This window comes from Zingiber officinale, chromosome 1B, assembly GCF_018446385.1.
Source record: "Zingiber officinale cultivar Zhangliang chromosome 1B, Zo_v1.1, whole genome shotgun sequence".
Lineage (NCBI taxonomy): Eukaryota > Viridiplantae > Streptophyta > Magnoliopsida > Zingiberales > Zingiberaceae > Zingiber > Zingiber officinale.
This window is the reverse complement of record NC_055986.1, coordinates 17,332,591-17,359,900: the sequence shown is the minus strand read 5'-3', so window position 1 is coordinate 17,359,900 and position 27,310 is coordinate 17,332,591. Positions and strand designations below refer to the sequence as shown.

The 27,310-nt window shown below is 37.2% G+C and overlaps 2 protein-coding genes across 14 annotated transcripts; both read left to right on the top strand.

Annotated features, from left to right (window-relative positions):
• Window positions 1–1,654: 1,654 nt before the first annotated feature.
• LOC122051692 (protein MAK16 homolog A-like) lies at window positions 1,655–5,581 on the top strand. 10 transcript variants are annotated; one of them, XM_042612951.1, is made up of 7 exons: window positions 1,655–2,075; window positions 3,086–3,366; window positions 3,502–3,586; window positions 3,660–3,791; window positions 3,872–3,983; window positions 4,191–4,339; window positions 4,784–5,581. In XM_042612951.1, exons 2-7 carry the CDS (start codon window positions 3,320–3,322, stop codon window positions 4,829–4,831), a joined length of 573 nt encoding a protein of 190 aa, XP_042468885.1. In that variant the 5' UTR covers window positions 1,655–2,075; window positions 3,086–3,319; the 3' UTR covers window positions 4,832–5,581. The 10 variants fall into 10 exon arrangements, with proteins under 10 accessions (XP_042468885.1, XP_042468868.1, XP_042468859.1 ...); XM_042612934.1 differs by having other exon boundaries at window positions 1,655–2,157; XM_042612925.1 differs by having other exon boundaries at window positions 1,655–3,192; window positions 3,270–3,366.
• A 14,991-nt stretch (window positions 5,582–20,572) lies between these two features.
• On the top strand, window positions 20,573–26,587 carry LOC122051672 (casein kinase 1-like protein 4). Of its 4 annotated transcripts, XR_006131503.1 has the most exons (17): window positions 20,574–20,808; window positions 20,892–20,932; window positions 21,315–21,384; window positions 21,462–21,610; window positions 22,796–22,891; window positions 23,006–23,076; window positions 23,390–23,451; window positions 23,530–23,593; window positions 23,957–24,041; window positions 24,126–24,252; window positions 24,429–24,511; window positions 24,813–24,867; window positions 25,059–25,228; window positions 25,388–25,561; window positions 25,661–25,777; window positions 26,122–26,182; window positions 26,271–26,587. XR_006131503.1 is itself a non-coding variant. In XM_042612905.1 (15 exons), exons 1-14 carry the CDS (start codon window positions 20,733–20,735, stop codon window positions 25,556–25,558), a joined length of 1,293 nt encoding a protein of 430 aa, XP_042468839.1. In that variant the 5' UTR covers window positions 20,573–20,732; the 3' UTR covers window positions 25,559–25,561; window positions 25,661–25,881. The 4 variants fall into 4 exon arrangements, 2 of the variants coding, with proteins under 2 accessions (XP_042468839.1, XP_042468831.1); XR_006131506.1 differs by lacking the exon at window positions 25,661–25,777 and having other exon boundaries at window positions 25,388–25,629; XM_042612905.1 differs by lacking the exons at window positions 26,122–26,182; window positions 26,271–26,587 and having other exon boundaries at window positions 20,573–20,808; window positions 25,086–25,228; window positions 25,661–25,881.
• The last annotated feature ends 723 nt before the right edge of the window (window positions 26,588–27,310 follow it).

The following is a 27,310-nucleotide window of genomic DNA, read 5'->3' as shown; positions in this document are numbered from 1 at the left end:
CCCACTGCTCTACCGCCTGAACCTCAGTAGGAAGAGCTGAAGGATGAACACCGGAGGGTGAAGGATCTTGCCGGAAAACCCTTCCGACGAGGTGGATGAACAGAGCTCGCTGTCGCTGCTTGCAACTTTCGCCTGTGTTGATGCTGACATCGCCGCTCGAAATCAAGAGGCTTCTGGAGTGGACTGTGGATGGTTCACCCATGGCAAGGGAAGAGAAGACACCGCCGGCTGGTGGTGAGGAAGAAGAGAACAGTGCACCGGTGGGGAAGGCTTCATGTGCCCTAGCTCGCGAGGATGGAAATCGCGATGCAAAGAAGATCCTTCACTGTGCCGTCGCGTAAAGGTAAGGTTTTCTTAGTGGATCGGGTTTGGGTTAAGGAAAGGGTAACCATTAGAGCTTAAATCTGGTTCATTAAGAGTAGAGTTCAAATTGGGCTTTAAATTGGATGAGTTGGGCTTTTAGATTGGGTTTGAATTGGAGTTCTACTTCTTTGGACGAGGATGATCTAGATCGCTTTAAATCAGAATGGAAGGCTGGATCACTTTATCTGACTGAAGGGGCAAGATTTCTCCTGATCTGGATCAACGGTTCACATTGATTCAGCTTGATCTCCTCCATTTGACCTCCAAATCAGGTCAAATTCGATCTGGCTCGACCCTAATCCATGGCTCTTTGAATTTCCTACAAAACCACATAAAAATATTAAATTAAATTTCATAATTTGTAAAAAATTTATAATTAAATCCAAAATAAATTCTCCTCATAAAATGTAATATAACCATAAAATTAAGCATGCGAGAAGTTAAAAATATCAAGAATAAGAGCCAAAATAATGCACCAAAATACTCATTATCAACTTCCCCACACTTATTCTTGGTTGTCTCGAGCAAATCAACAAAAGAAGAAAATAACTAAAATGCATTCCCCTAACAATTCTCAATCATGCTTAGAAAATAGTGAAAAGAAAGTTACCTAGGATTGTTAGATTCAAATGACCCAAGCATTCATGGATTCAATTCATACACTAATTAACAAACATGATAACTTCAATTCATAATAGATAAACTAAGAATGATAAAAAAAAATAAACCTCACAAGGCAAATGATGGTGACTCTCCTCTTATATAAATGCAATAGTGGAGCTCACTCAAGCTACTCATGGATTCATGCACTACCATATGCTTGCTTTGCTTCTAATCTCCACCACTATATACATAAGAGTGCACAATAAAATAATGAAGGCATTATTTGAAATGTAAGGGAAACATGAATCAAGCAAATGATAGTATAAGAGAAACAATAAGAAAGATTAAGCAAAGTAATGGTCACTATAAGAAAATCCTCATTCAACAACACTCAAACGACAACGGTTTATGACAAATCGTTGTCTTTTTACCTTTTAACAATGGTTTTAACAAAAACCGTTGTCTTTTAGCAGTTTTTTTGGCTTACGACAACGGTTTTTAAAAATCGTTGTCTATTTATGTTTTTTTGGGCCTACAACAACGGTTTTTAAAGGCTAAGACAACAGTTTTTGAAAACTGTTGTCTATGTGCGCTTTTTTTCGATAACAACAACAGTTTTTGAAAATCGTTGTCTATTAAGTGTTTGTCGTCATTTTTTTCCACCGCAGTTTTTATTTCCCTCTCCTCGAAATTTTTTGCCGCTGCATTCTCTCGATCCTTAAGCATTTTCGTCCAACCTATGATCTCTTCACCTACTTCAGGTTATTTTTCTCCTTTCCTCTCCGAACCCTAAACCTGCCGCCCCTTCTCCTTTCCTCTTCAAGCCCTAAACCCATCGCCCCTTCACGACTCGTAGTAACTAGTCGCAGGGAGAGCGAGAGATGGGCAACAGAGGCCACAAGGTTGTAAAACCTTACCACGATGATTTCAGCAAAGCCGATTCTAATCTTTCCCTCCTCGCACAATTCCCTCTCGGTTCTTGCATACTCGATCTTCTTGCAGATCACAGCTTTTCCCTTTATTTACCGGAAGAGGAGGTGGCACTCTCCTCTTTGGCCATCGATGAGGCGACGAGAGCCCTATTTCCTCGCCTTTCCTTTCTCTTTAAGGTTTGGTTTCCATCCTTGTATATATTTGGTTTTTGCACTCCAAGGGCATCTCCATCTCGCCGCCGCTGCATCCATTACGATCGTAAGCACTACCTCAATTCTTTCTCGCAGTACAACATTTGATGGATGCATGTAGATTAAATTGTTTAAGGGATCCTTCTCTTCTTTGTTTTTTTTGTCAGATTGTTTGAGATTAGGGCTTTTTCTCTTGCCAATTACTTCTACGGTCAATGAGTGGACTGCAAAATGTATTTCCAAAGCATAACAATTTGTCTAAAAGTTTGCGTGAAAATTTTACCGTCAGTTGATGGTTAATATGATTTTTTGAACACTGTTGGAATTATGTATAGCCTCGACAACCGCTAAAATGCTGTTTTGTTTGCTTGTGTCCTTGCTTTAGTTAGCCAGAGACGTCCAGAATGCTGCTGTTTAATTTACTCTAGAATTTCAACTCTTTCTTATCTTGTTAGTCACAGGGCCTGGAAATAGAGATGAACATTCATTTTGTCCTTTTAATTTATCATTAGTGCATGCACATCTTTTGGGAACTTCATACTAGCATGATACAAAAAATAACAGCTATCCAATTTTGAGACCATAGTATTCATCAATTTAGTACCACTATGTTGATTTCTCACATTCTATGATGCATTGAGTTATACAACTTTAATATGTTTAACAAATATGGCTAGAAGTCTTGTAATTCTTAACTATTGATTGTTGAGACTTCCTTAATCATTTGTTTTAAATTCTTTCTTTATTTTTATTTTTTTTCTTGTGTCTGACTTTAATTGACAATCGACGATTGGACTTAAATTACTTGGAAGTAGATACTTTACACATGAGGTTATGTTTTGTGTTTCATGTCATCCCTGCGTATCATAAATTGTGTGGAGCAATGTGAGAGAACTGGAATAATTGGTGACCATACAATTGAACAATGCCTGTATTCCAGCAATGATCTGTCCCTCAATAGTTCATGGTATATACAAGAGCCACTTTATTTGCAGTGGAAGCAACTGAACTGCGGGAACTGCTGACTGTCGAGGAACTGTGGGAGAGAGTTAAACTTCCAAGAAACTATGAGAAGGCTATTGAAATTATTGATAAGCATATGGTACTGTTACTCTCACTGACTAGTTCTTGAAATCTATCTTTGAAGTATTGAATTATTTGCTGTTTTTTTTTCTCAAGAGTTCTGGCCTAAATTACTTGTGCACAAAATAAAACAACGACTAACCAAAATGACTCAATGTCGAATCCGCATGAGAAAGCTTGAATTAAAAGTGAGGTATGCAGTAGTCTTAGTCAATGTCCAGAAAGGAGAAGAAATATTCTTATTTTCATTATCATGGTCGTTATCATCATCATCATGCCATTTATGTTAGGGAATGATTGAAATTGCAACCTTATGCCATTTACTTAGGGAAAAGATAATGACAGTGCCCAGAAAGGAAAAGAGAGAAGCCAGGAGGGAGGAAAAAGTTGAAAAGGCTGCAGTTTTGGATAAGGTTACATTCATTGCTTTGTGACTCTTCATCATTTGTAGCACTCCATTTAGTGTAATTGGTTATTTTGTGACAGAGCATCGAGACTGAACTTCTAGAGCGCCTGAAGAAAGGTGTTTATGGTGACATATACAACTACCCTGTCGAGGCATATAATAATATCTTGGAAATGGAAGGTCTCCAACCAAGTGCAACTGAAGAAGAAGAAGTAATGATCAGACTCATTCTACCTCATCTTCTTTTCTCGCAACAGTTTTTGGTAGACAATCCAGTTTGTTCTTATTTTAGCAGGAGGCAGAAATAGAGTATGTTGAAGGCTATGATGGACTTGAAGAGGAAGAGGACATGGAAGATTTTGATGGTCTCATGAATGATGAATCCTTTTTGGGCAATGATGAAGGTAAAAACTTTTCCTCTAATCCCTTTATCCTCTAGGTATTTAGATTGATGTAACAATAGCACAAACCAGCAATAAGTAAATTTCTTAATGACTATAGGGAAGATATATAAAATGTAATAGTTGTACTGAACTCCATGATTGGTAGTATGCTCAGCTTGATTAATTCATCAGTTTGGACTTCCTTAGCAATAAATTAATTTGGTACAGATGGAATGCAAGAAGATAATGAAGAAATGGATCGTTTAGAACAACACATTCCCAAGAAACTACGAGCACTGTTGGAATCTAAATCACAAAAGACAGATGGTGACTATGCTGCCAAAAAGCCAAATAAAAAGGGTCGTGTAATAATTGAGGTATGCATCATCTTCTTAATCAGCTGGCCCTACTAAATATCTTCTAAAATGCTTTTACTGATAATTAGCTTCTCATCACCAGTCTCCTTCGTTTGTCCTGATTATAACAGCTATAAATCATGTCTGAAAGTTCTTTCCATTTACTTGTTTGTGGCAACTGCTTAGTAGAGAATTTTTTAAAATAGGGAGATAGTCGGCTGTTTTGATACAAAAGAGCCTTATTTGGCCATTTGGCCTTTTACCCTTTGTTATCTGTTTTATCATCCAAGCAATGTTTTCTTTTTGTCTCATGAATAATACCTTATTGTTTTCACTTTGAAATGAGACCTTGGATGTTTTATGTTGCCATACGATATCAATTTGAATTATTGTTCTATATTTTAAATGATTCTTCAAAAAACAAGCCGCTAAATGACTATCGCTATGCATATATTTGGATTACAGGTTGAGGAGGAAGGAGATCCAAAACAGAAGGCACTTTTGTTAGATTGATTTCATACATGTGCTTTTCCTCCTTTTGTTGGGTAAGATAGTATTTCTCAAATCACACACTCAGTAAATCCATAGCTTACATGTGGCATGAGGCTGTCATAGAATTGGCATCTAATAAACTTGCCGTAGAATTGGCATCTAATAAACTTGCACATTGCAAATGCATAATTCTTTACTTTCAATTTATAGGCTAATTGATGTTTCTTTTATTAAGATCATCATCTATACTCATTAAACTATATGCACTGGGGTGCACCAAAAATATGGTATGGAGTCGTAGGGAAAGATGCCTTAAAATTAGAGGAAGCTATGAAAAAAAATCTGTCAGATTTGTTTGAAGAACCACCAGACTTGCTGCACAATCTTGTATGTATATGTTTGGTTATGTCTCATGTGCATTTTTTATATGTCGAGATCTCCTAGTGCCTTATCAAAGGGATGAAAAGATTGGACTTTTTGATGGAGCTGGTGTGGGAAGACTGAATTTATTATGGAATTGATGATCAACAATGTTGGAAAAGGTTGACATGGAAGAATCAGCAAGTGAGAAAGAGGAGTCCAATGAAATTCTACAAGTTGAAGATTGTGATGGGGCTTGGGTTGACAATAATTACTTGCAATCCTATATGGCATGAACCTCCATCACAAGTTTCTAGTCTTTTGACTATTGTTCATTAGTTGTAAATGAAGTTTATTTATTTATTTGTATTGGGATAAATTTTATTTGAATATTAGACATATTTCTTCTTTTGTGTTTGCAATTCTTGTATAAGTAACATTTTGAATGTCATTGATATGGAAAATATTCTTTCTTTTGTGATTATGATTCTTTATTATATATTTATATTGAAATATGATATATATTGGTATTAAAAGATAATAATTTAAAAGACAACGATTTAAAATCGTCGTTGTTGTTTATCACCCTCAAAGACAACGGTTAAAAATCGTTGTCGTAGCCCCAAAAACGGTTGTAAACTCGCATTGTTAATAAAAATGCTCTAAACAACAACGGTTTTAAACCGTTGTCTTTTCATTCAAAGACAACGGTTTAAAATCGTTGCAAAACTGTTGTCTTTTCATTCAAAGACAATGGTTTAAAACCGTTGTCGTAGCCCCCCACTTTTAACAACACTGCCAATTACAACGGTTTTAAAGGGTCTACGACAACGGTTTTTAACCGTTGTCTTTTAATGTTTTTGTTGTAGTGGGTGGAAGACATGGATATATTGAAATGTTACATAGATGAGTACTAGTAAACAATGCCCAAAAATATTTCTCATCCAAACTTCTAAACTAGCTCTAAAAACTCAATAAAAATGTGAACTGTAACGACTCGCCTCCTACTGACTAAGCTGTAAGGTCGATCACTACATTATGCTGTGCTAAATTACTATTGCGGAAATCTGGATTGATTAAAATTTTTTGCTAAACTGATTACTGGAAAATCTGAACTTAATATTCTAGGTGTGCCTAGGAGTTGTACACATGCTAGGGAAGATAATCTATGCCTCTCGGATGTCCTGCTAGCTGTAATTAGGCATTTCAATCGATCCGTGGATCGATTGGGCTGTCGGATCGATCCCGTGATCGATCCAGCTTGATACTGGCACGGAAGAAGGCTCTGGATCGGTCGGCTGACCAATCCAGAAGCTGTATCGCTTCTGTATGTGGCTGGATCGGTCTACCGACCGATCCAGGAGTGCACTGATCGGTCGGCAGACCGATCCAGTGGCTCACTGATCGGTCGGCTGACCGATCAGTGAGCGTCTGTGCTCTCTGTTCGCACATGGATCGGTCGGCTGACCGATCCATAACAGACGCCAACTCTCTGTTCGCGCATGGATCGGTCAGCTGACCAATCCAATGGCACAACTCGACTCTGATCGGTCGGTAGACCGATCTGGGTCTCTGATTTCGAATCAAAGCCCCTAATTTCAGCACTTGTTCGTGCCAAAATCTCACATTTCACTTATACAATCCATAGAATATATTCTAGTGACATAAAGCTAGCATTCTAAACTGGATATAAAGCATGGTTTACTAGTTCGTAGCATTTAACAATTAAAAGTGCGTGAAAATAGAAATACTAAAGGTTCAATTGTTTAAGCTTGCTAGATCCCCTAAGGATCTTTTATTCCAAGTTCCTGTCACACACACCATCTCTGCATTGAACTCCAGCTTCCTCTGCTAGTCCATCTTCCCTTTACCTTTATCTGCAGTATAAGGGAAAATAGTATCTGTAAGCTTAAAGCTTAGTAAGAAACCATCTACCTCACAAAAACATGCATACGATGCAATTCATGATTTTAAAACATGCTATTTGGAATACATACTGAATATGCTAAGCATGACATGACATACAATACATAAAAACTAACTGATCATGGCAATTAACACTGAAACATGGCATACATGATAAATCTAAGCATGGAGTTAACTCATAGTATCAACTAGGAGAACTACACTGAAACTAAAAATGAATTAAAACTAAGCTAGTGCTGATCTTAAACTATAATCACATAACTATGTTATGAATTTGAAAGCTATTATCGTAATAAGTGAAAATACATAATCATGTTGCTAGTGGGCCCGGCAACTGTACTTTGCTGTGCGCGCATCCCTAACTAGACCCGGGTTTGCAAGTCCCGAATTTAGTAGGGTTACTAGGTTGTCTGAACCTAGGGACGACTGTGGGAGCCCAACCCAATGGATATCTAATCCAGTACAGTGCCACTGAAAATAAAATACTGAATATAGCTACTAATTGCTTATTTTGCTGTTTCTAGGTTATCTGAACCTAGAGCTAGGTTATCTAAACCTAGAGCTAGGTTATCTAAACCTAGAGGCGACTGTGGGAGCCCACCCATTGGACCGTAGTCCCATGTAAGCTGACACTAGACTAATATACTGATTTAAATGCTACTAATGCATTTAACTGAGCTGTTAAAAATATCTGAGGTAATATTTAGCTACACTAATCATTTTGTCGAACACTTGGTGTGCTCTAACTCTCCCCTCTAATAGGGAGACCACCTCTAGGCACCCGACAACGTCTAGAGCCTCCAACTGAAGGAGAATAACGTGTCTGGCCCATCTAGAGGTGCTCAACTAGATCCCTAGTCTGCGAGGAGGGTTTAAACACACCCTGGTGTCGAAAAATCTGCATATAGCTAAACTAAAGGCATGAAATCAAACGAAAGCTACTTATACTGCAGGTGAGGGGTTTCTTACCTTCTATTCATAATTCCTTACGATTCTAATCGCTAGGTTTCCGGAGGAGACGATCCTTTCGACGATCTTCTCGCGTCTATGTGCTCTTCTCGCGGAGGGGAACGTCCTCGTGTTGGAGTCGTCGCCGGAAAGTGATCCGAGAGCCCTTGGGGCTTGGGCGCCGAGAGAGAAGGAGAGGAAAAGGGAGTGGGCGACGGTGAGGGCTAGGGTGAGGAAGAAGTCACGTTAAAACTAATCTCCTCCCTTCATTATTTTCCTATTTATATTAAGGAATCAATTCGCCCAACTCTAACTTAAATTTAATTGCCTCCCTTTCCTTTCAGCATGGCCCTGCTGGGTTCAACTGGTTACTAACATTATCCGTAAACCATAGGTCTCGGGTTCAATTCCCGCTTAGGCCGTTTTCGTTTTCTATTTGTTTTTGCTACTTCCGCTACTCTAAAAATTCTGTAAAAATATCCTAAAATTCCAGAAAAATCATAGAATATTTCTAAAATAGTTTTGAGAATTTTCGGGCATTACATGAACAATCTCTACTATAGCTTTTACAATAAAAATCGACTCATGATATACAATAGAATCTAAATGTTACTACAATAAAAATTCACTCATAAAAATTCTACCACAAACAAATTCAAAATAGCACATGTCAAAATTTTTCATAAATCTAATAAACATGTAGACAACCTCTACTATAACTTTTCAATAAAATACCACTCATGATAGACAATAAAATCTAAATGTTGCTATAATAAAGATTATCATTTCCAAAAAATTCTACCACACATGAATATAAAAATAGCACAACATGTCAAAGTATTTTTCTTTTTCCTTTTTTTTCACGTTTCTGTTTCCACTTTTTTTCTTTTGTTTTTTTCCCCTTTTTTCATTTCCTGATTTGTTTTTTTTTTCATTCTTTTTTTTTTCAACATGTCGTGCATTTTTCCTATGCATCATCATCAATAGCTCAAATTAAAAGATAAATAGCATGGTTTACATATGGTGATCAAGCATGGTTCACCTATGCTTCCCCTAAATTCTACTAAGCTAATTCTCTCCCCCCACACTTAAATTTTTGTCCGTCTTGGGCAAAATCCTCATCATGTAACATCCAAAAATACTCACATCCCAAGAGAGTAAGAGAGTGAAATGAATGGAAATAAATGAAGAGAGAAAAGAATGATATGATAAATGATATGAATTTTATTCAAGAAACATGTGATAACAAAAGGAATGAATAAAATAAAGTGAGATAACCTTCATAAAAATCATGCAAACCTATGATAATGCGGTCTCGAAAGAATTAAGCAAGTTCTAGAATAGCATTAACCACAAGTGCATCACACATCAATAGGAATAATAGGCTTAAAAATATCCTCACTAGGTATATCAAATATTATCATCTCAATCTACCAACATGAAATCCATCATCAAGTTATAATCACATGCAATCCAAGAATCCAATCATGACAATAAATCATCAAACTTGACAATTAAATTTAACTAGCTTTCACAATTTCTAAGATGATAAAAAGAACGCATTCGGGATTTATTGCAAAAACTGACAAGACAAACTAAAAATGAACAACCAAGCAAAAGCAAATAACACAAAAAGAAGCAAAGAAAGTAAAGACATATATACAAGTAGAAAGAAAAAGAAAAAGTAAGATGGAACAGACTCCCCTGAAATTCTAGTGGTCGGAGCCGATTCAATTCCAGAAGTCATTCTGGAAGTGGGATGAATGTAAATGAAGTGAGGATCACTCCCTCCACCTTTGACTCCTTAAAAATTTTCTCCGGTGGCCGAAGACGGTTCAGTTGGAGTATCCACTCTAGAGGCTTCATTATTGCATAGAGAGTTAGGGCTTCCTTCAAGTGATAGAATGCATCCTTGCATTAATAACTGTAAATGAAATGTCTGAAAAAATCCTGTGCACTAAAAAGAGGATGCAATTCCTGCGCGCATACTGTGTGAGATGGGCTAGAAACAATATCAATATAAACATAGCATGAATCAAAAGATGTGTCACATTTAATACAATCAAACTTAATTACCTCCATGGAATTTTCTAAGAATTCAAAAGAAACATTATCCTTACCATATTCAAAGGTACCTAAAGGCTCTAGGATAGTGAATGTAGCATCATCTTGATCAGGTAAAAGTCTGGCTCTAGATCAGGAACAATCAACGAAAGTGATTCTTGAGTTTCCCATACACTTCCATCGTCACTAAGTAAAATAGCAGGCTCAACTAGCTCAAATGGTAAAATAGTCATTGAAAGTGATTTTTGGGTTTTCCCTACACTTCCATCATCATCAATAACACTTGCAACATCAAGAATATCTAGAACAACAATATCATCAACAATAACATTATCAAAATCAACTACAACATCACAATGAAAAAAACTAGAAGAGTCATGTAAAGTAGCAGAATAAAAGTCAGAAATATCACAAACTCTATAATCCATCTCCTTGGGAATTGATGCAGTATGTTGATCAGATAGCAATTGTAACTGTGTTGATGAATGTGTTCTTGGCTTGAATTGTGTTTCTTGTTGTTGCAAAAATTGTTGTGACCGCTCCCTAAAATGTTGCTCAGGCTGATGGTGCTGAAAGTAAGGCTGATAATAGCGGGCCACTCAAAAATCCCTTGTTGTGTATTCCCATACCCTAATCCTGCAAATAAATTATACTTGTCTTGTTGATGAGTCTGATAATACTGAGGATCAGGCTGGTGATACTGGATCCTGGTCGGGAATACAGTGGCAAAGGAATGAACATCTTTAGTAGTCATCGGTCTAGTCCCATACTGCTGATAATTTGCTACCATAATCTTAATAAGTTCTCTGGCCTGAGTAGATGTCTTGTTAACTAGAGCCCCTCCACTAGCTGCATCAACCATACTCCTGTCCATGGGAAGCAATCCCTCATAGAAGTATATAATCAATAGTTGATCGTTTATCTGGTGCTGAGGGCAACTAGAAACAAGTTCTTTAAATCTCTCACAATATTCTTGAAATGATTCTCCTGTGAATTATTGGATTCCACAAATACTCCTCCAAATAGCTGCAGTCCTAGAAGCAGGAAAGAACCTCACCAGAAATAATTTCTTCATCTCGAACCAGTTGGTGATAGAGTTGGGTGGGAGACAATACAACCAATCTTTTACTGAATCTGCTATTGAAAATGGAAATGCTCTAAGTCTAACATCATCTCCTGATATGCCAAGTGGGTTCTATAAAGAGCACACCATATCCAATTCTTGCAGATGTCTATTGGGATCTTCACCAGAAAGCCCATGAAACTTCGGTAATAGATGTATAATAGTCCATAACTCGAAGTCTGCCTTTAAATTAGAATATCTGATGAAAAAGGAATCATTTGATAAGTCTGGTGCCCAAAGCTCTCTGAGAGTTTTTTCAATGTTCTCCATTTTACTCATCAAATCTGAGGTCCTGATCATACTGAAACTCTGAAACTGCTAATATCACACAAAAGATTTTCTGGTCTTACCTGAAACACTAATGCAAATACCATCAAAAGACACAAGAAAATATACAAGATATCACACATGCATACAAGAGATGAAATAATTAATCTCCTAACAATATTTTTTAATTTTTGCAACCACAAAAAATAGAAACAAGAAAAGAGAGAAAAAGAAGAACAATCCTAAGATCACCAAACACCGCTACTCCTCCCGGCAACGACACCAATTTGATTATGACCCAATTTTGTTGTGAATTGGACATCAAACAATGAAGTACCAAACCCCTCCTACGCTAATATAGCATAGAAATGACTCGGATCATCCGCCAACGAAAGCAACGATAGGATGATAATCTAGGATTGTTTATTATTTCTATTTTTGGGGTTTTCAATATAAAAATGGGGGTTTGGATTTTAATTCTAAACCTAACAAATTAAAAGCAAAGCAAGTAGAAAACTAATATAGTATTGGAAAGAAATCTAACTAAGTGCCAACAATTAATCCACAATGCATTATCACACTACACTATGGATTAATCATCAACACAATTAAACTATAAAAGGAAATAGAAAAGCATTAAATGAAACCTAATCTAATAAATGAAAGACAATGCAAGTAATAAAGCTAAGTCTAACCTAACTACAATTACAGAAAATAAATGACAACATGAAGTAAAGTAAAGCAAAGCTTTTAACGAACCCTAAAGCATTAAAGAACTATAATTTAACTTAATCTAATTGCATTAAATCAAAACTAGAACTTAAAGAAATTGAAATAACAAGACAAAGCAAGAATTAAACAAACTAAAATGCATCAAATTAAACCTAACTAATGGTTGAAGCAATTGATCGAATACGTTGCGTGCATGAAACTAATTAAGCATAATATGTGCAATTTAAACATTAAAAATCAAGTTAATACAAGCATTCAACCACAAAACATCAACACAAGTAAACATAAGCAATGAACATGAAATAAACTAAGAAATCTAAACCACAATCCATTCTTCTACTTCAAGTACCAACGACTACCCTTCTCCGTCACACGAAAGACCCGGCTATCGAACCCTGAAAGCCAGTGGACAGCAGTGAAGAACTGCTGGACAGCTTGCTTTGACAACAGTGAGGATGATACGAATCTTCCACCGAGAACCCTAGTAGGAAGAACTGAAGGATGAACTGGTGGACTGCTCACCCCCATTGCTCTACCGCCTGAACCCCAGTAGGAAGAACTGAAGGATGAACGCCGGAAGGTGAAGGATCTTGCCGGAGAACCCCTCCGGCGAGGTGGATGAACAGAGCTCGCTGTCACTGCTTGCAACTTCCGCCTGTGTTGCCACTGTCGTCGCCACTTGAAATCAAGAAGCTTCTGGAGTGGGCTGTGGATGGTTGGTCGGCGACAAGGGAAGAGAAGACACCGCCGACTGGTGGTGAGGAAGAAGAGAACGATGCGCCAGTGGGGAAGGCTTCGCGTGCCCTAGCCTGCGAGGATGGAAATCACGATGCAGAGAAGATCCTTCACTGTGCCATCGCATGAAGGTAAGGTTTTCTTAGTGCATCAGGTTTGGGTTAAGGAAAGGGTATCCATTAGAGCTTAAATCCGGTTCATTAAGAGTAGAGTTCAAATTGGGCTTTAAATTAGATGAGTTGGGCTTTTGGATTGAGTTTGAATTGGAGCTCTACTTCTTTGGATAAGGATGATCTCTATAGATGATCCAGATCGCATTAAATTAGGATGGAAGGCTGAATCACTTGATTTGACTGAAGGGGCAATATTTCTCTTGATCTGGATCAACGGTTCACACTGATTCATCTTGATCTCCTTCATTTGACCTCCAAATCAGGCCAAATTCGATTTGGCTCGATCCTAATCCATGACTCTTTGAATTTCCTACAAAACCACATAAAAATATGAAATTAAATTTCACAATTTGTAGGAAATTTAAAATTAAGTCCAAAATAGATTCTCCTCACAAAATGTAATATAACCATAAAATTAAGTATGTGAGAAGGTAAAAAAGTCAAGAATAAGAGCCAAAATAATGCACCAAAATACTAATTATCAACTACCGGTGGAGGATCTCGACAGAATCGGCAACTAACAAAGTGTGAAAGAACTTTGGTAAAAGTTCTTGAAGCTCTTCGAAAAACCAATTGAAGTCGAATCCAACTCCTCGATGTACACTGAGTCATCGTCAGAAGAATCCGAGATCGAGAAAATTATCAGGACAACCCTGATAGCCAAATTCCTTTCTGAGGACACAGCAAGCTCATCCCAGATGAGCATCGATGAAGGGGGAGAGTCTTCGGAGGAAAGCAGCTCTACAGGGGGAGTATCAAAAGTCGACAAGGTAAGTCAGGTACGGTCTCTACCTCCTAATCAATTGTTTAATTTAATACTATCAAAAGATTCTTGTAAGTCAGTAATGGAAAATAGAAAATTTTTAATAGAGAATAATCAGTTAAAAAAAACTCTAGCAACAACTTGTCGAATAGAGGATTTCGAAAAACTAAAAATAGAAAATGTAATGTTAAACGAACATATACAAACTCTAAAAATTTCTGCATGTTCAAAATTCTTTGTTTCAAATTTTAGAAATGATTATAGACTAAAATGGAAATTTAAATATCACAATGGGAAAATTAAAAAATTAACAAAAAGTTAAAAAAATTCTTGTTAATCTGGTAGAAAGAAATCTATTTTGGATTCCAAGATCATGCTTGAATTATTTTGTTCAATTATTCTTTTAAAAAAAATTCTCTTGAGTTTTAACTTGTGTTCAAAATAAATTGGATCCTAATTTTTTATAAAGAAGAATTCAATATTCATGTTAAGGAAGAATCTCAATTTTTTTTCATATCATTTGATCTCTTTAAATATTTAATTATTCTGCAAAAGTTATCCTTGCTAATGAAGAAAACTTTTCTGAAAGTTTTTTAAACACAATATTATTGTTATTAAAAGAATTTTTGAATTTATAAATCTTGAAAATGTATTTTCTTCTATCAAAATGCATGCTCTATTACATTTTTCAGAAAATATTTCAAGATTTTCAAAATTATTTTAACGTTTTCACTTTCAATTTTTTTTAGTATTCTCTTTGACTTGTGTTTAAGATTCACCAAATTTTTTAAGTCATTTTAACCTTATAACTTCAGAATTTTGTTTGTTAAACGACTTAAATTTTTGAAAAATTACCCTTAGATTTTTTTTGTACCCCATTTTTTATATGATCAAAGGGGGAGAAGGGAAGATTAAGTCTAGGGGGAGGTAGTAATTTCAAATTTCACTTTTTTGTACTTTAATTACAAAATTATTACTTTTATTTTATGTTGATTTACCCTAACTTAACTTGGGTTGCTCACATCAAAAAATTGGAGATTAGTACTCCAAGGTTGTTTTGATGTGATAAAACATGTTAAGTTAGGTCCTATTATTTTTAACCCTGTGTCTAAGTGTGCAGGAATTTAGGAGCATAGGAAGTCGAGCAAAAGACACAGCTAGCGAGAAGGATGACACGGGAGAGAGAGCCAACGGGTTTAGTGTGTCTGAGGGACTAGGTGCTGCAGAAGAGTACACCGGCCGACGAGAAGGGAGCGTGCGGTGTTTCCGAGGGACGAGAAGCTGGAGCAGAAGATTGCTCAAGGAGCAAAAGACGCAGCTAGCGAGAAGGTCGACATGGGAGAGAGACGATGGACTCGGTGTGTTCGAGGGACGAAGAGATGCGGAAGAGTATGCTGGCAGACGAGAAGGAAGCACGCGACGATTTTGAGGGACGAGAAGCCAAAGCGGAAGCTTGCTCGAGGAGAAGGCCTGAAGTTGGCTTCGGGTGAGCCCTATTTCCGGATGACCGAAATCACCCAAGTGAGCGGAGCTGGAGCGGAAGACCCGAACCAAAGCAAGTGGAGCCGAAGTTGGAGGGCCGGAGAGAAAGTCAACTAAAAGTTGACTTTTCCCTTCGGGGCGCTCGGAGCCCAAGTTTTAGCCATTTCGATGTGGTTTTTGATCATTGTGTTGAGGATAAGTTTTTATCCCACTTCAGGCACTTATAACCCTTCCAGGCACCCCGACTAAAGCTATAAATATAGCCTTGGTCCCAGAAGCTATTAACAACAAGCATTCTTGCAACAACACTTGTACACATCTCAATTTTTGTTTAGGTTTTTATTTTCTGTGCTTTCACTGCTGTAAAGAGGCTTCTCCACCTGAAGTAGATTCTTAATGCGATTCAACTTCGTTGGATTAACAACCTTCCTGGTTGTAACCAAGTAAATCTATGAGCCTCGTCTTTTCAGTTTATTATTCATTTTTATGCATGTGTTTGTTTAAGTCATATGTCGAGCAAGGTATTTTTTTTATTTTGATTTGTGCAGGGGCTATTCACCCCCCTCTAGTCAGCCACCAAGGGTCCCAACAATAACTTCTTATTGGATCGTGGCGGTCGGCTAGAATGGGGGTTGAATAGCCTTGTAAAAATAAAACACAAATCCTTCCCGAACTTTCAACATAACACTTGTATAAAAATAAACAGAAAGAGGCTCACAGATTTGACTTGGTTACAACCAAGAAGGTTGTTAATCCAAAGAATGAAACGCGCACTAGAATATCTCCTTCAGGCGGAGAAGCCTCTTACATCAGTGGAAGCGCAAAAAATATAAGCTAAACTAACAAGGAAGTGCAAGTGTTGGAATACAGAATTCTTGAGTTAATTGAAAGCTTCTGGACCAAGGTTGTATTTATAGCCTTGGTCGGAGCGCCTGGAAGGGTTCTAGATGCCTGGGAGGGGATAAAATTTTATCCCTTTCACAACGGATTGCATTTGACGCCATCCTGGTCAAAAAGTCAATCCCGGGCGCTCGAAATGGCTTCAAGCGCTTGGACGGTCCAGGCGCCCGGAATGGGTCCGGGCGCCCAGACCACTAAAGTCAACCAAGTTGACTTTTGGTCCAGACCCTCTACTCCGGCGCTGCTCACCTCGGTCCAGGTCTTCCGCTCTAGCTCCGCTCGCTTGGGTGACTTCAGTCAATCGAAATAAGGCTCACCCGAACCCAATTTCGGCATTCTCGAGCAACCTTCCGCTCCGGCTTCTCGTCCCTCGGAAAGGTCGGGCACCTCCTTCTCGTCCGCTCGTGTATTCTTCCGCAGCACCTCGTACCTCAGACGCACCGAGCACATTGGCTCCCTCCCGTGTCATCCTTCTCGCTAGCTGCATCTTTTGCTCGACTCTCTGTGCTCCAAAGCTCCTGCACACTTAGACACAAGGTTAAAAATACGGCAGAACCTAACTTAACTTGTTGATCACACTAAAACAACCTTGGGGTTCCAACAATCTTCCCCTTTTTGATGTGAACAACCCAAGTTAAGGTAGGGTAAATAGACATAAAAAGAAATAACTAATATTGCAATAAAGTGCAAAAGGATAGAGAAATTGTAGAAAAAAATTGGTCTCCTACCTCCCCCTAGACTTATACTTTTCCTTCTCCCCCTTTGATCACATAAAAAAAATGGGGTTCCAAGAAAAAATCTAAGGGTTAAAACTTAAAACTTAGAAAAAATTTGCAATAATTTTTAACAATGTTTCTAAGTTTCTTAAAAAAAATTCTAAGTTAGATAATTTGCAAAAGAATATTTTTGAAAGAATTTTTCTAACTTAAATCTTTGAGAATTTTCTAAATAAAACTTTAGGTAAGAAAACTTTCTGAGTAAAAAGAAATTTAAGCAATAATATCTAATTTTTAGAAGAAATTTTAACTTAGGCAAAAATAAATTTTTTTTGAGAATTTTTCTAAGTAAAAATTTTACGCAAGAAATTTTTTTTTAAGTATAAAATTTTTTTTGAAAGATTTCCAAAAAAAAATGTTTGAAAAACTTTTCAAGGCATTATTAAATTTCAATCTTAATGCTTTATCAAAAAGTTAATTACATATTTTATTTCAAATTTTTGACTTCCAGGCAGTGGCGAGGCACTAGACCTTCTTGGTTATTGGAGCAACAACCACTTTCTTAGATAAAGCCTCATAAGGAAATTTAATGTCTAATTTTCTCGCTAAAAGCTCTAAATATAATTAATGGTTCAAGTTAAACAGGACTTTGGAACCCAATATAGGTTATAGCCTACTGGATTAACTAAAAATTTTTTAGGGACATACTTTTTTGAAATATTCCTAATTTGCTCCTTGTGGTATCTAAAATACCAATTTAGATTATTAAATTTTCTAACATTTGTATTAGATGAGCATGCACGGTATTTCAAGTTATTTACTTATATTTTTAAATTATTATTTTTTAATTTTAATTTGTCTAACTCTTCTAAAGGGCAAGATTTAGTTAGTATTACTTTTAAATTTCTTTTTTTAACTTACAACAATCCTTAGTTAACAGTTTACTAAACTTAAATAGTTTATTGGGAGGAAGAGATTATACCTGACTTACCTTGTCAATTTCATTGTCCGTGTCTCCTCTTGAACTGCTACTATCTTCCGACGTAGCTCCCCCTTTATCGATGCTCTCGATGCTCATTTCAGAAGAGCTTGACTCGTAGTCGTCGTCTTGATGACTTGCCATTATTGCAAGTCCGGAGAAGGCCTCGACTTTCAATTCAGACGACGTATTGTCCCACGTCGCCTTTAAGACCTTGCATTTTTGGACAGACTTCTTACCTTTGTCCTTGTCCTTATTCCTCAACTTGGGACAGTTGTCCTTAATGTGCCCTTCTTCGTTGCAGTGGTAGCAGCGGATCGCCCTTTTCTTTCTACCCTACGGATGGTTAGTATTTTTAGATTTACAAAGTTTCTTGAAACGTCTTACCATCATTACCATTTCCTCGTCGTCGAGAGAGGACTTTGACTCAGGTTCGTCTCTCTGATACTTTGAAGGCGACGTTGTGCTTGGGCTCCTTCGTACATGCACATCTTGATTCATGCACTTCAAATGTCGAGAATAATTCTTTTAAGGTATTTTTTTCTAAATCTTTAGAAATATAAAAAGCATCTACTAGTAATGCCCATTTCGTATTTCTAGGAAAAGAATTTAGTGCGTACCTTAGTGAATCTCGGTTACTTACCTTTTCTCTGAGATTCAAAAGTTCGGTGATAAGCTCTTTAACTCTCGAGTGCAGATGCGCAGTTGTTTCGTCTTCTCCAAGTCGCAGGTTGGTGAGCTGATTGCGAAGTAGATCCCGTCTTGCGAGCTTGACTTCGGACGCCCCTTCGTGCAACTCAAGAAACTTCTCCCAAAGTTCCTTCATGGAGTCATAGTTGCCGATTCGGTTGACTTCTTGTGACGAAAGAACGCTCAGCAGATGGTACTCTGCTTTGTCGTTTGCCACGTAGTTGGCCTGCTCCTTTTTCGTCCATTGATATTTTTCTTTGCCCTCCGGTGCTACAAAACCAAATTTCATTATAAGAAGTAATTCAAAGTCGGTTTTGAAAAATACCTGCATTCACTTTTTCCAGGTAGCGAATTCCCCTTCGAACTTCGGCGGGTATATGCTCGGTCCGGTCATTGTCTTTGCTTCGATCGGTGGTTAGTCCTCCTGAAGCAACCTCGCTCTGATACCACTTGTTGGATCGTGACGACCGACTAGAAGGGGGTTGAATAGCCCTGTAAAAACAAAACACAAAACCTTCCCGAACTTTCAACAGAACACTTGTATAAAAATAAACAGAAAGTAATAAACAGAAAGAGGCTCACAGACTTGACTTGATTACAACCAAGAAGGTTGTTAATCCAAGGAATGAAACGCGCACTAGAATATCTCCTTCAAGTGGAGAAGCCTCTTACAGCAGTGAAAGCGCAAAAAAATAGAAGCTAACCTAACAAGGAAGTGCACAAGTGTTGGAATACAGAATTCTTGAGTTAATTGAAAGCTTCTGGACCAAGGCTGTATTTATAGCCTTGGTCGGGGCGCCTGGAAGGGTTTCAGGCGCCTGGGAGGGGATAAACTTTTATCCCCTTCGCAACGGATCGCGTTTGACGCGATCCTGGTCAAAAAGTCAATCCAAGGTGCTCGGACGATCCGAGCGCCCGGAATGGATCCGTGCGCCCGGACCACTAAAGTCAACCAAGTTGATTTTTGGTCTGGGCCCTCTGCTCCGGTGCTGCTCGCCTCGATTCGGGTCTTCCGCTCCGGCTCCGCTCGCTTGGATGATTTCAGCCAACCGAAATAAGGCTCACCCGAATCCAATTCGGCCTTCTCGAGCAAACTTCTGCTACAGCTTCTCGTCCCTCGGAAACGTCGCACGTCTCTTTCTTGTCCACCCACATACTCTTCCACAGCGCCTCATACCTTAGACGCACCGAGCCCGTCGGCTCTCTCCTGTGTCGTCCTTTTCGCTAGCTGCGTCTTTTGCTCAACTCCCTGTGCTCCTAAGCTCCTACACACTTAGACACAAGGTTAAAAACATAACAAGACCTAACTTAACTTGTTGAACACACCAAAATAATCTTAGAGTTCCAACACTTTTAACTCAAAACTCGGAATCAAACTCTATCAGCGTGCACGCGTGCAGAACTCAGAATTCTTCATTTGACCAAGTGTTCGGTCCATTGAACAAGAGGTTCAGTCCATCGATTAGGACATTTTATCAGTCGATCGAACATACAAAAATAGAAAAATAGATCAGGCTCGCAAATATGGTATCACAGCATAATCAATCGACCAAACCTGAAAATCAAATAATATTTCATTCCATTCTCATTAACCAAATACAACAACAACAACAACAACAACAACAACAAAAAAAAAAAAAAAAAAAAAAAACCAAAAGAATGATTTCAATTTACTATTTCCATACCCCTAAATCTTTAGTCACTTATTTTCTTGGCGAGATGCCTTCGCTTATATAAACAAGGTTTTTGTATTGTTTCTTCTAAACTCACAAGCTTACCCCACTGCCTTTGTTATATCGCCGAATTGATGATGTTTCGCTAAACTCGATGAAATCGACGATGAGCCGGATTCAAATTGGAAGATTTACGGTATAAATCTTGTCTTATGGCCCGGTTCGCTTCGGTCGAGCGGTCGATCGCCTCTCTACGATTCGAATAACAAACGAGCCTTTAAATTACCCGAAATTCCCCAGCGGGTTCTCCGCCGTCGCCTGACTACTTACCGTTGCTGGCCATCTCGAGGCATTTGACGATCTTCTGTCACGATCGTAGGACGAGTAGGCCATGGATCGGATCGTCGGCGCGAAGTACATGCTAGGGCGCAAGATTGGGAGCGGATCCTTCGGAGAGATCTTTCTCGGTGAGATGAGATCTTTCTTATGTGCTCTATTCGTTTGTTTTCCTTTTTCGTTGTTTCTAATGATCCGATCCCGAGTCTTGCAGCGACGCACGTTGACACCTTCGAGATCGTTGCGGTTAAGATCGTAAGTTCTCCGAACCACCGTGATGCGGTTGTTGTGTGGTTATCCGATTTTCGCTGCCTTTTGTTGTATACGATCGAGGATAATTTGCCCTTTTCTTCTTCATGAAACTGTTGTGATTTCTTTCGAAAGACTTCCACTCTGCCCCAACCCTAAACCGATGCATTATCCGTCATGCCCTATTGACCTTCGGGAAAGTGGTTATTTTCATGATCGGCCATCTGAATTTCTTTCGTGTTTATGATGGAAGGTTTTTCTACTTTGTGCTTGGTTCAGATAGATGGGTTTCAATAGACGTAGATGAATTTGATTTTTTATCGCGCTGCTCTGTTTAAGTTGTGTTGGTTATATACTTGATTTTTTTTTTTTATATACATGATTGCAGGAAAACATCAAGACTAAGCACCCACAGTTGCTTTACGAGGCCAAACTGTATAATATTCTTCAGGGAGGAAGTATATCATCTAAGTCATTTGTCTTGCATTTCTCCCCTTTCTCAACTCCCAAGTTAATTGCTCAATCATTCATGTAGGTGGTATCCCAAACATAAAATGGTGTGGTGCTGATGGGGAGGAAAATGTTCTTGTTCTCGACTTGCTTGGTCCAAGCCTTGAAGATTTGTTTGTCTATTGTGGCCGCAGATTCTCATTAAAGACAGTTCTGATGCTTGCAGATCAAATGGTAATTGCAAATTTAACGTATTATTTAAGAACAATTTCCCAGAGGATGGATTTAAACCTTCTCATTTCAACTTTGCACAATTTGGGAAAACATTGGGAACTTAATCTATGTGATTATACTTGGATTTATGCAATTTGATAGTAGACATTCCAAGGCAGGTAAGACATGACACCGACCTGTGAAGACACGACACCGACCTATGAAGATTTAGTATTGTGCTCATCTTGCTATGGCTGCAAACTGATCGTGTCGTGCACGACCTGTGATACACCAATTCCTCAACCATCCATGATATCCTAATATATTTTTTAAATAATTATTATCTATATAATGAAAAGCTATTTTTTTAATTATATTAATTCATCAGGCAAAAATTGAAATGTTGCCTTGACGAGAAGAGTTGCATTGTTGGACTGGTTGTACATGCTTACAATATAGGTGGATGTGTCCACTGATTGAAGCAATAAAGCAACATCCAGACAAGATTGTCTTTGGCAAGTGAATGGATGAACTAATGTAACTTATTCTAGGATTCAACTTAACTGATACAGACAAGAAATATAGAAATAATTATACCATTATAAGGAGCCTTACAATTCGATAAAATAACTTCTTGATTTTCTTGAAGAGTTTTATTTAGTGAATTCCAAATTCCTGATTCCATACCAGAGAACTGCAATCACTATACTTATATGTGATCCAACCATACCCTTTGAAAACTCAGCAAACTATTCATGCCCTTTTCTTTTGACAGTTCTGTATGTTGTGTCTTATTTGCATGTCTGTTAGGGATTTATTCTCCATGGCAAGTATTGCATAATCCTTTAAAATTGTCTGTTTTTATGGTTAGATTCTATGCATTCATAGTTATTATAACTATTACTTTATGAGCAGGATTAATTCCCTAAAACAAGGTTTTGTTTTTATTATCTAAAACCACTGAGTATTCTTGTATGCCTGATCTATATTGATAATGTTTGCACCATCTTGAACCAAGCCAGGTTATTACTTGTATTTATCGCCAAGCATATTACCATAGTTTTGTGACTCCCTTTTAGTGAAACATGTAGAGTGACATTTCTTTGTTTTAGGTCATATTTTTTGCATCAAATTACTATTTATAATGTGTTTTAAACTCATTTGAGTTTCAAAAAACTTGATCACTCTTGCTTTGATATTCAACAGATTACGAGAATAGAGTATGTGCATTCAAAAGGTTTTCTGCACAGAGACATCAAACCTGATAACTTCCTAATGGGTCTTGGACGGAAGGCCAATCAGGTAGTAATTCAAAGAGCCTCTCATCAGTCTTGTGGTTGCTTAAACAACCCTGAGTTTTGTTACCCTTCCTTTTCCTCCTGAGATAGTATCTGTTTGGATATGTTTTTTTTCCAGGTGTATATCATTGACTTTGGGCTTGCAAAACGATATAGGGATTCTAATACCAATCGTCATATCCCATACAGGTGTGTGATCCATGAATGTGTTTATTTTAATTTTCTCAATTTTGTTTGATGATGAGTTCAGAGAGTAATGCAACTGTGAAGTTTGGTAAAGTTTTCTTATTCAAGTTGTTGTAAACAAGATGAAATAAATTTGTACATTCTTTATCCTTGATAAAAGTGTGGCATCAACTCAAAATTAGAGAGTTAAATCCACAACTGGATGTTTGTAATCACCAAACATAGAGACCTAATAGTACTTTTACCTTTGACTTCAAAAATGTCATTATCTGCATTTGTTATGATTACTGATCATCCTTATTACTTTATTTCTCAGAGAAAATAAAAACTTGACTGGAACTGCTCGTTATGCTAGTTGCAATACTCATCTTGGCATTGGTAAGTGGTGGTTGATCCAAGCAGTGTTAAATTTTAGTTAGGTGCCATAATAACTTACCCCAATCAGTCAATTACCAGAGCAAAGCTGTCGGGATGATTTGGAGTCACTTGGTTATGTTCTCATCTATTTTCTCAGAGGGAGGTATGCTTTAATTAGGAAAATGAATTTTGCAGATTTATGTTCATCAATAGTTACAAATGGTGTTGAAATGCCACCATTCTGAAAATTAAAATGAGAAGTTTTGTATATTGTGGTAAAATTGACATTTATTCCAGTTTCTGATGAAAATAACTGACTTCCAAAATATCAACTCCAAAAATATCATATTTGTTTTCATGAAATTCTAAAAAGAAATTAGTTTGGTCATTTTAAACATAAAATAGTGACAATTCCTCACATCTGGTTTATTGTAGTCTTAATATGTATAAAATGTTTATTCAAATAATGAGTTTTGGAATACTCAGATTTAACGAGAATAATCTAATTTTTTGTTTTTCTTTGAAGTCTTCCATGGCAAGGACTAAAAGCTGCCACAAAGAAGAAGAAGTATGACAAGATATGTGAGAAGAAACTTTCAACTCCTATTGAAGTATGTATCCAGTAACTCGTATATTGTGATCTTTTCAAACTATGAAATATTTGCAAATGTTAGATTACTTCTGTCTTCTGATAGGTTTTATGCAAATCCCACCCTGTAGAATTCGCTTCATACTTCCACTATTGTCATTCTTTGACCTTTGAACAACAGCCTGATTACGGATTCCTGAAGCGCCTCTTTCGTGACTTGTTCACTCGTGAAGGTATTGTATGGTAAATCATAATTTTTTTAGAACTCATAGTTGGAAAAACATTGTATTTTGAGGATTAATTTTACGAGTGCATCAGTTGATGTTCTTATGGATATTATTATGTAATGATACTTGCTAAATTGTTCTTTGTTCAAATCTTTCTGACATGTTTCAATCAACTATGGCAGGCTATGAGTTTGATTACATCTTTGATTGGACAATTATGAAATATCAGCAAGCCCAAACGACGAGATCTCAACCTCGATCCTCTGTTAGTATGCTTATGTTTCCAAATTCAATACAAAACTGGTTTAGTAGCTGTTTAGTCTTTCACATTCTATGTTTTATAGCTTGACTAGCTGCATATTGCATAGAACTTGAAATGCGAGTATCTGTCTTTTATTTTACCTTATTAGGAGGTATGGTGATCACTGATCTTCTTTGATCATGGATCTACGGGGCTCATTGATTTATTTTTTTCTTCTTTCACTAGCTATGTTGAAAAACCTTGCTTTCAGAAGTTCAACTTCCATGTTGATGTTGATGAGATTTTTTTTTTCTTGAAATGGCAGCCGGTCTCTGGTGGAAGGACTAGTCGAGCAATTCCAATGGATGCTGACAAACAAGGTTTTTTTTTTTTTATACTGCCCTCAGGTTTATATTGAAAATTTCTAGTTCAAATTTGTATGAACTCTAATGATTCAAGATGCCCGGTGCCACTGTGTTGGCTGTAAATTGATATTTGATAACATGTTTACCAATAAATTTAGAAATATACTAACTACTGCTAGTTTACCTAATGCACATCTTTATTGCAGAAATGATAATTTCAAATCACATTCCAGTTGCCAGTTCAAGCAACTTTCCCAGTGTTGAAGATACAGAGCATTTGGGACCAAGTAATTCTGCTCGTCCAGCAGTTCAAATGCAATTTAAGCATTTAGCTGAGAAGAATATGAGTTCTGATGTTGATCGTCTTGATAAGTTGGTAAGTGCCATCAAATTTTCATTTATTCTTTGACCAAAAATGACACACAATCAGTCTTAGCAACAACCCGACCCTTTCATTGTACATTTTAATTGCATATTTAAGTAGTTCACTTGTATTGCGCCACATGTTTCTTGATTTATTTATGTTCCTTTGCAGAGGGCTGGAATGAGTTCTGGAAAACAAGTACCTTCCACATCATTTGCTTTCCCTGGCCCCTCGAAGAAACATGTTTTGAATTCCATACAATCAGGGCCAACTGACATTTCACGTGCTGGGTCCTCCAGTAATTGGCTTCCAACACTACAGCACAATGCTTCAGCCAAGTAACTGGTATAACCTGTCGTGTGTATCTGCATCTGCAGGCTCAGATTCCCTCTGGATGGTATAGGACTTTTCAGGTTAAGTGTATGTTCTTTATGTGCTCTTCAGGTGTACATTCAATGCTCCAATCCAACATCAAGATAACATATGCTGCTAAAGGTGGCTGCAATGTTTTGCTCAATTCACCTTTCTGGATATCAGAATACATTTTGTATTCGTGTTAAGGTGACTACAGCTACATCTGTTGCTAAATTGTCTTCATGAGACATGGTTGATTGTGTGTTCCAAAATTGACACTTCTTATCTAGCATTTTACTTTCCCCTTCAAATTTGATATGTGAAATCATTATATTCTGTTAATCTGCGAATAGACCTATCCTATCTGTTTTACTCATCCGAAGGGATATAGTGTAACAAAGTACCTTGTGGATTCATGAAGCTGGCATTCTTCGCTGCTTGTTTACGGTTGTATTTACTTGTTCGGATGAGGGTGATTTTCTGAAATGATTTTAGCATTCATGCTCCCTTCACTCAGGCATCTGAACTGAAGTGGGTAATGTAATTTTCAGGTTTCATCCCGTCTCTCTTCCTTTGTGCTAGACTGCAATACAGCTGTATATGTGTTGCTACGTGAGTTTTTTTGTACTTAATGCACATGATATAATGGTTAGCTTTTCATTATTCTCTTACCTATCTAGTTTTCTTTTTGGTCATACAGAGAATGATGCTGGCAATATAGAGTACTTTTGAAGTTTACAAACATGGAATCCGAATCTTACGCTTCCACAATGAGGAATGATGAGCATGTTTTCTGTTCTCAGAGGTTGGAAAAAAGGTATTATCTTGGTGAAATACATTCACCGTGCATTATATATACATGGTGGCAAAAGGTGAATACGCTCGCCCCTAGCGTTCCCGTCAATCCGAATCTTACTCCTGTTCTCATGGTGCATTATATATACATGTGTATGTGTGTGCGCGTGTGAGAGAGATTTTCTGACACCAATAATAATAGCAAAGTTGAAGTTTTTCTTATCTTCATAACAAAACTTAGCCGGACTAAAAATTTTCAGGGTTTGGGCCTTTTCTAGAATTTACTACTAACTTTTGATACATAATTGTGGTGGTCGGGAGTTTATGGAACTCAGTGAGTGTTGACAAAACTCGCATATTTGGGCGTAGTGTTGGTATTCTGTTGGTTATGACTAGGATTTGGGTCTTTTTTGGTTAATTGGACTTACCATCCGTTGAGTGATTGTTATTTTTATTATTAGTATCAGACGGCTGTTGCCCGGGCTTTTTTCTGAACAGGAGTTATCGAAACGAACTAAGATGCGCCAGTGAAGGTTTTTTTTTTTTTTTGGGTGGTATCCAGCGTGAAGGCTCTCATCTATTCTATGTACGTAATATGTTAGCTATATATCTAAAAAAATTTCAATTTAATATAAATATTATAAACAAAATAAAGCTGCACGGTTATATTTTTGAATTAAATAATAATATTTGATGGAACCAAATAGAGATATATATTTTAATCAAACGAACATGTTTTATTATTTAAATAAAAATATTTAGTCTAAATTTACAGGTTAAATGAAATTACTTATTTAAATTAAATAAAAGCAAAAAAAATATTATGCAATTACACGTTCATATATATTTGATTAATTAAATAAAAATGTATAATTTTATAAAATGAAGGTACTTATTGAAGTTAAATAGTGATAATATAAGCTAATATAAAATTATATAAAAAAA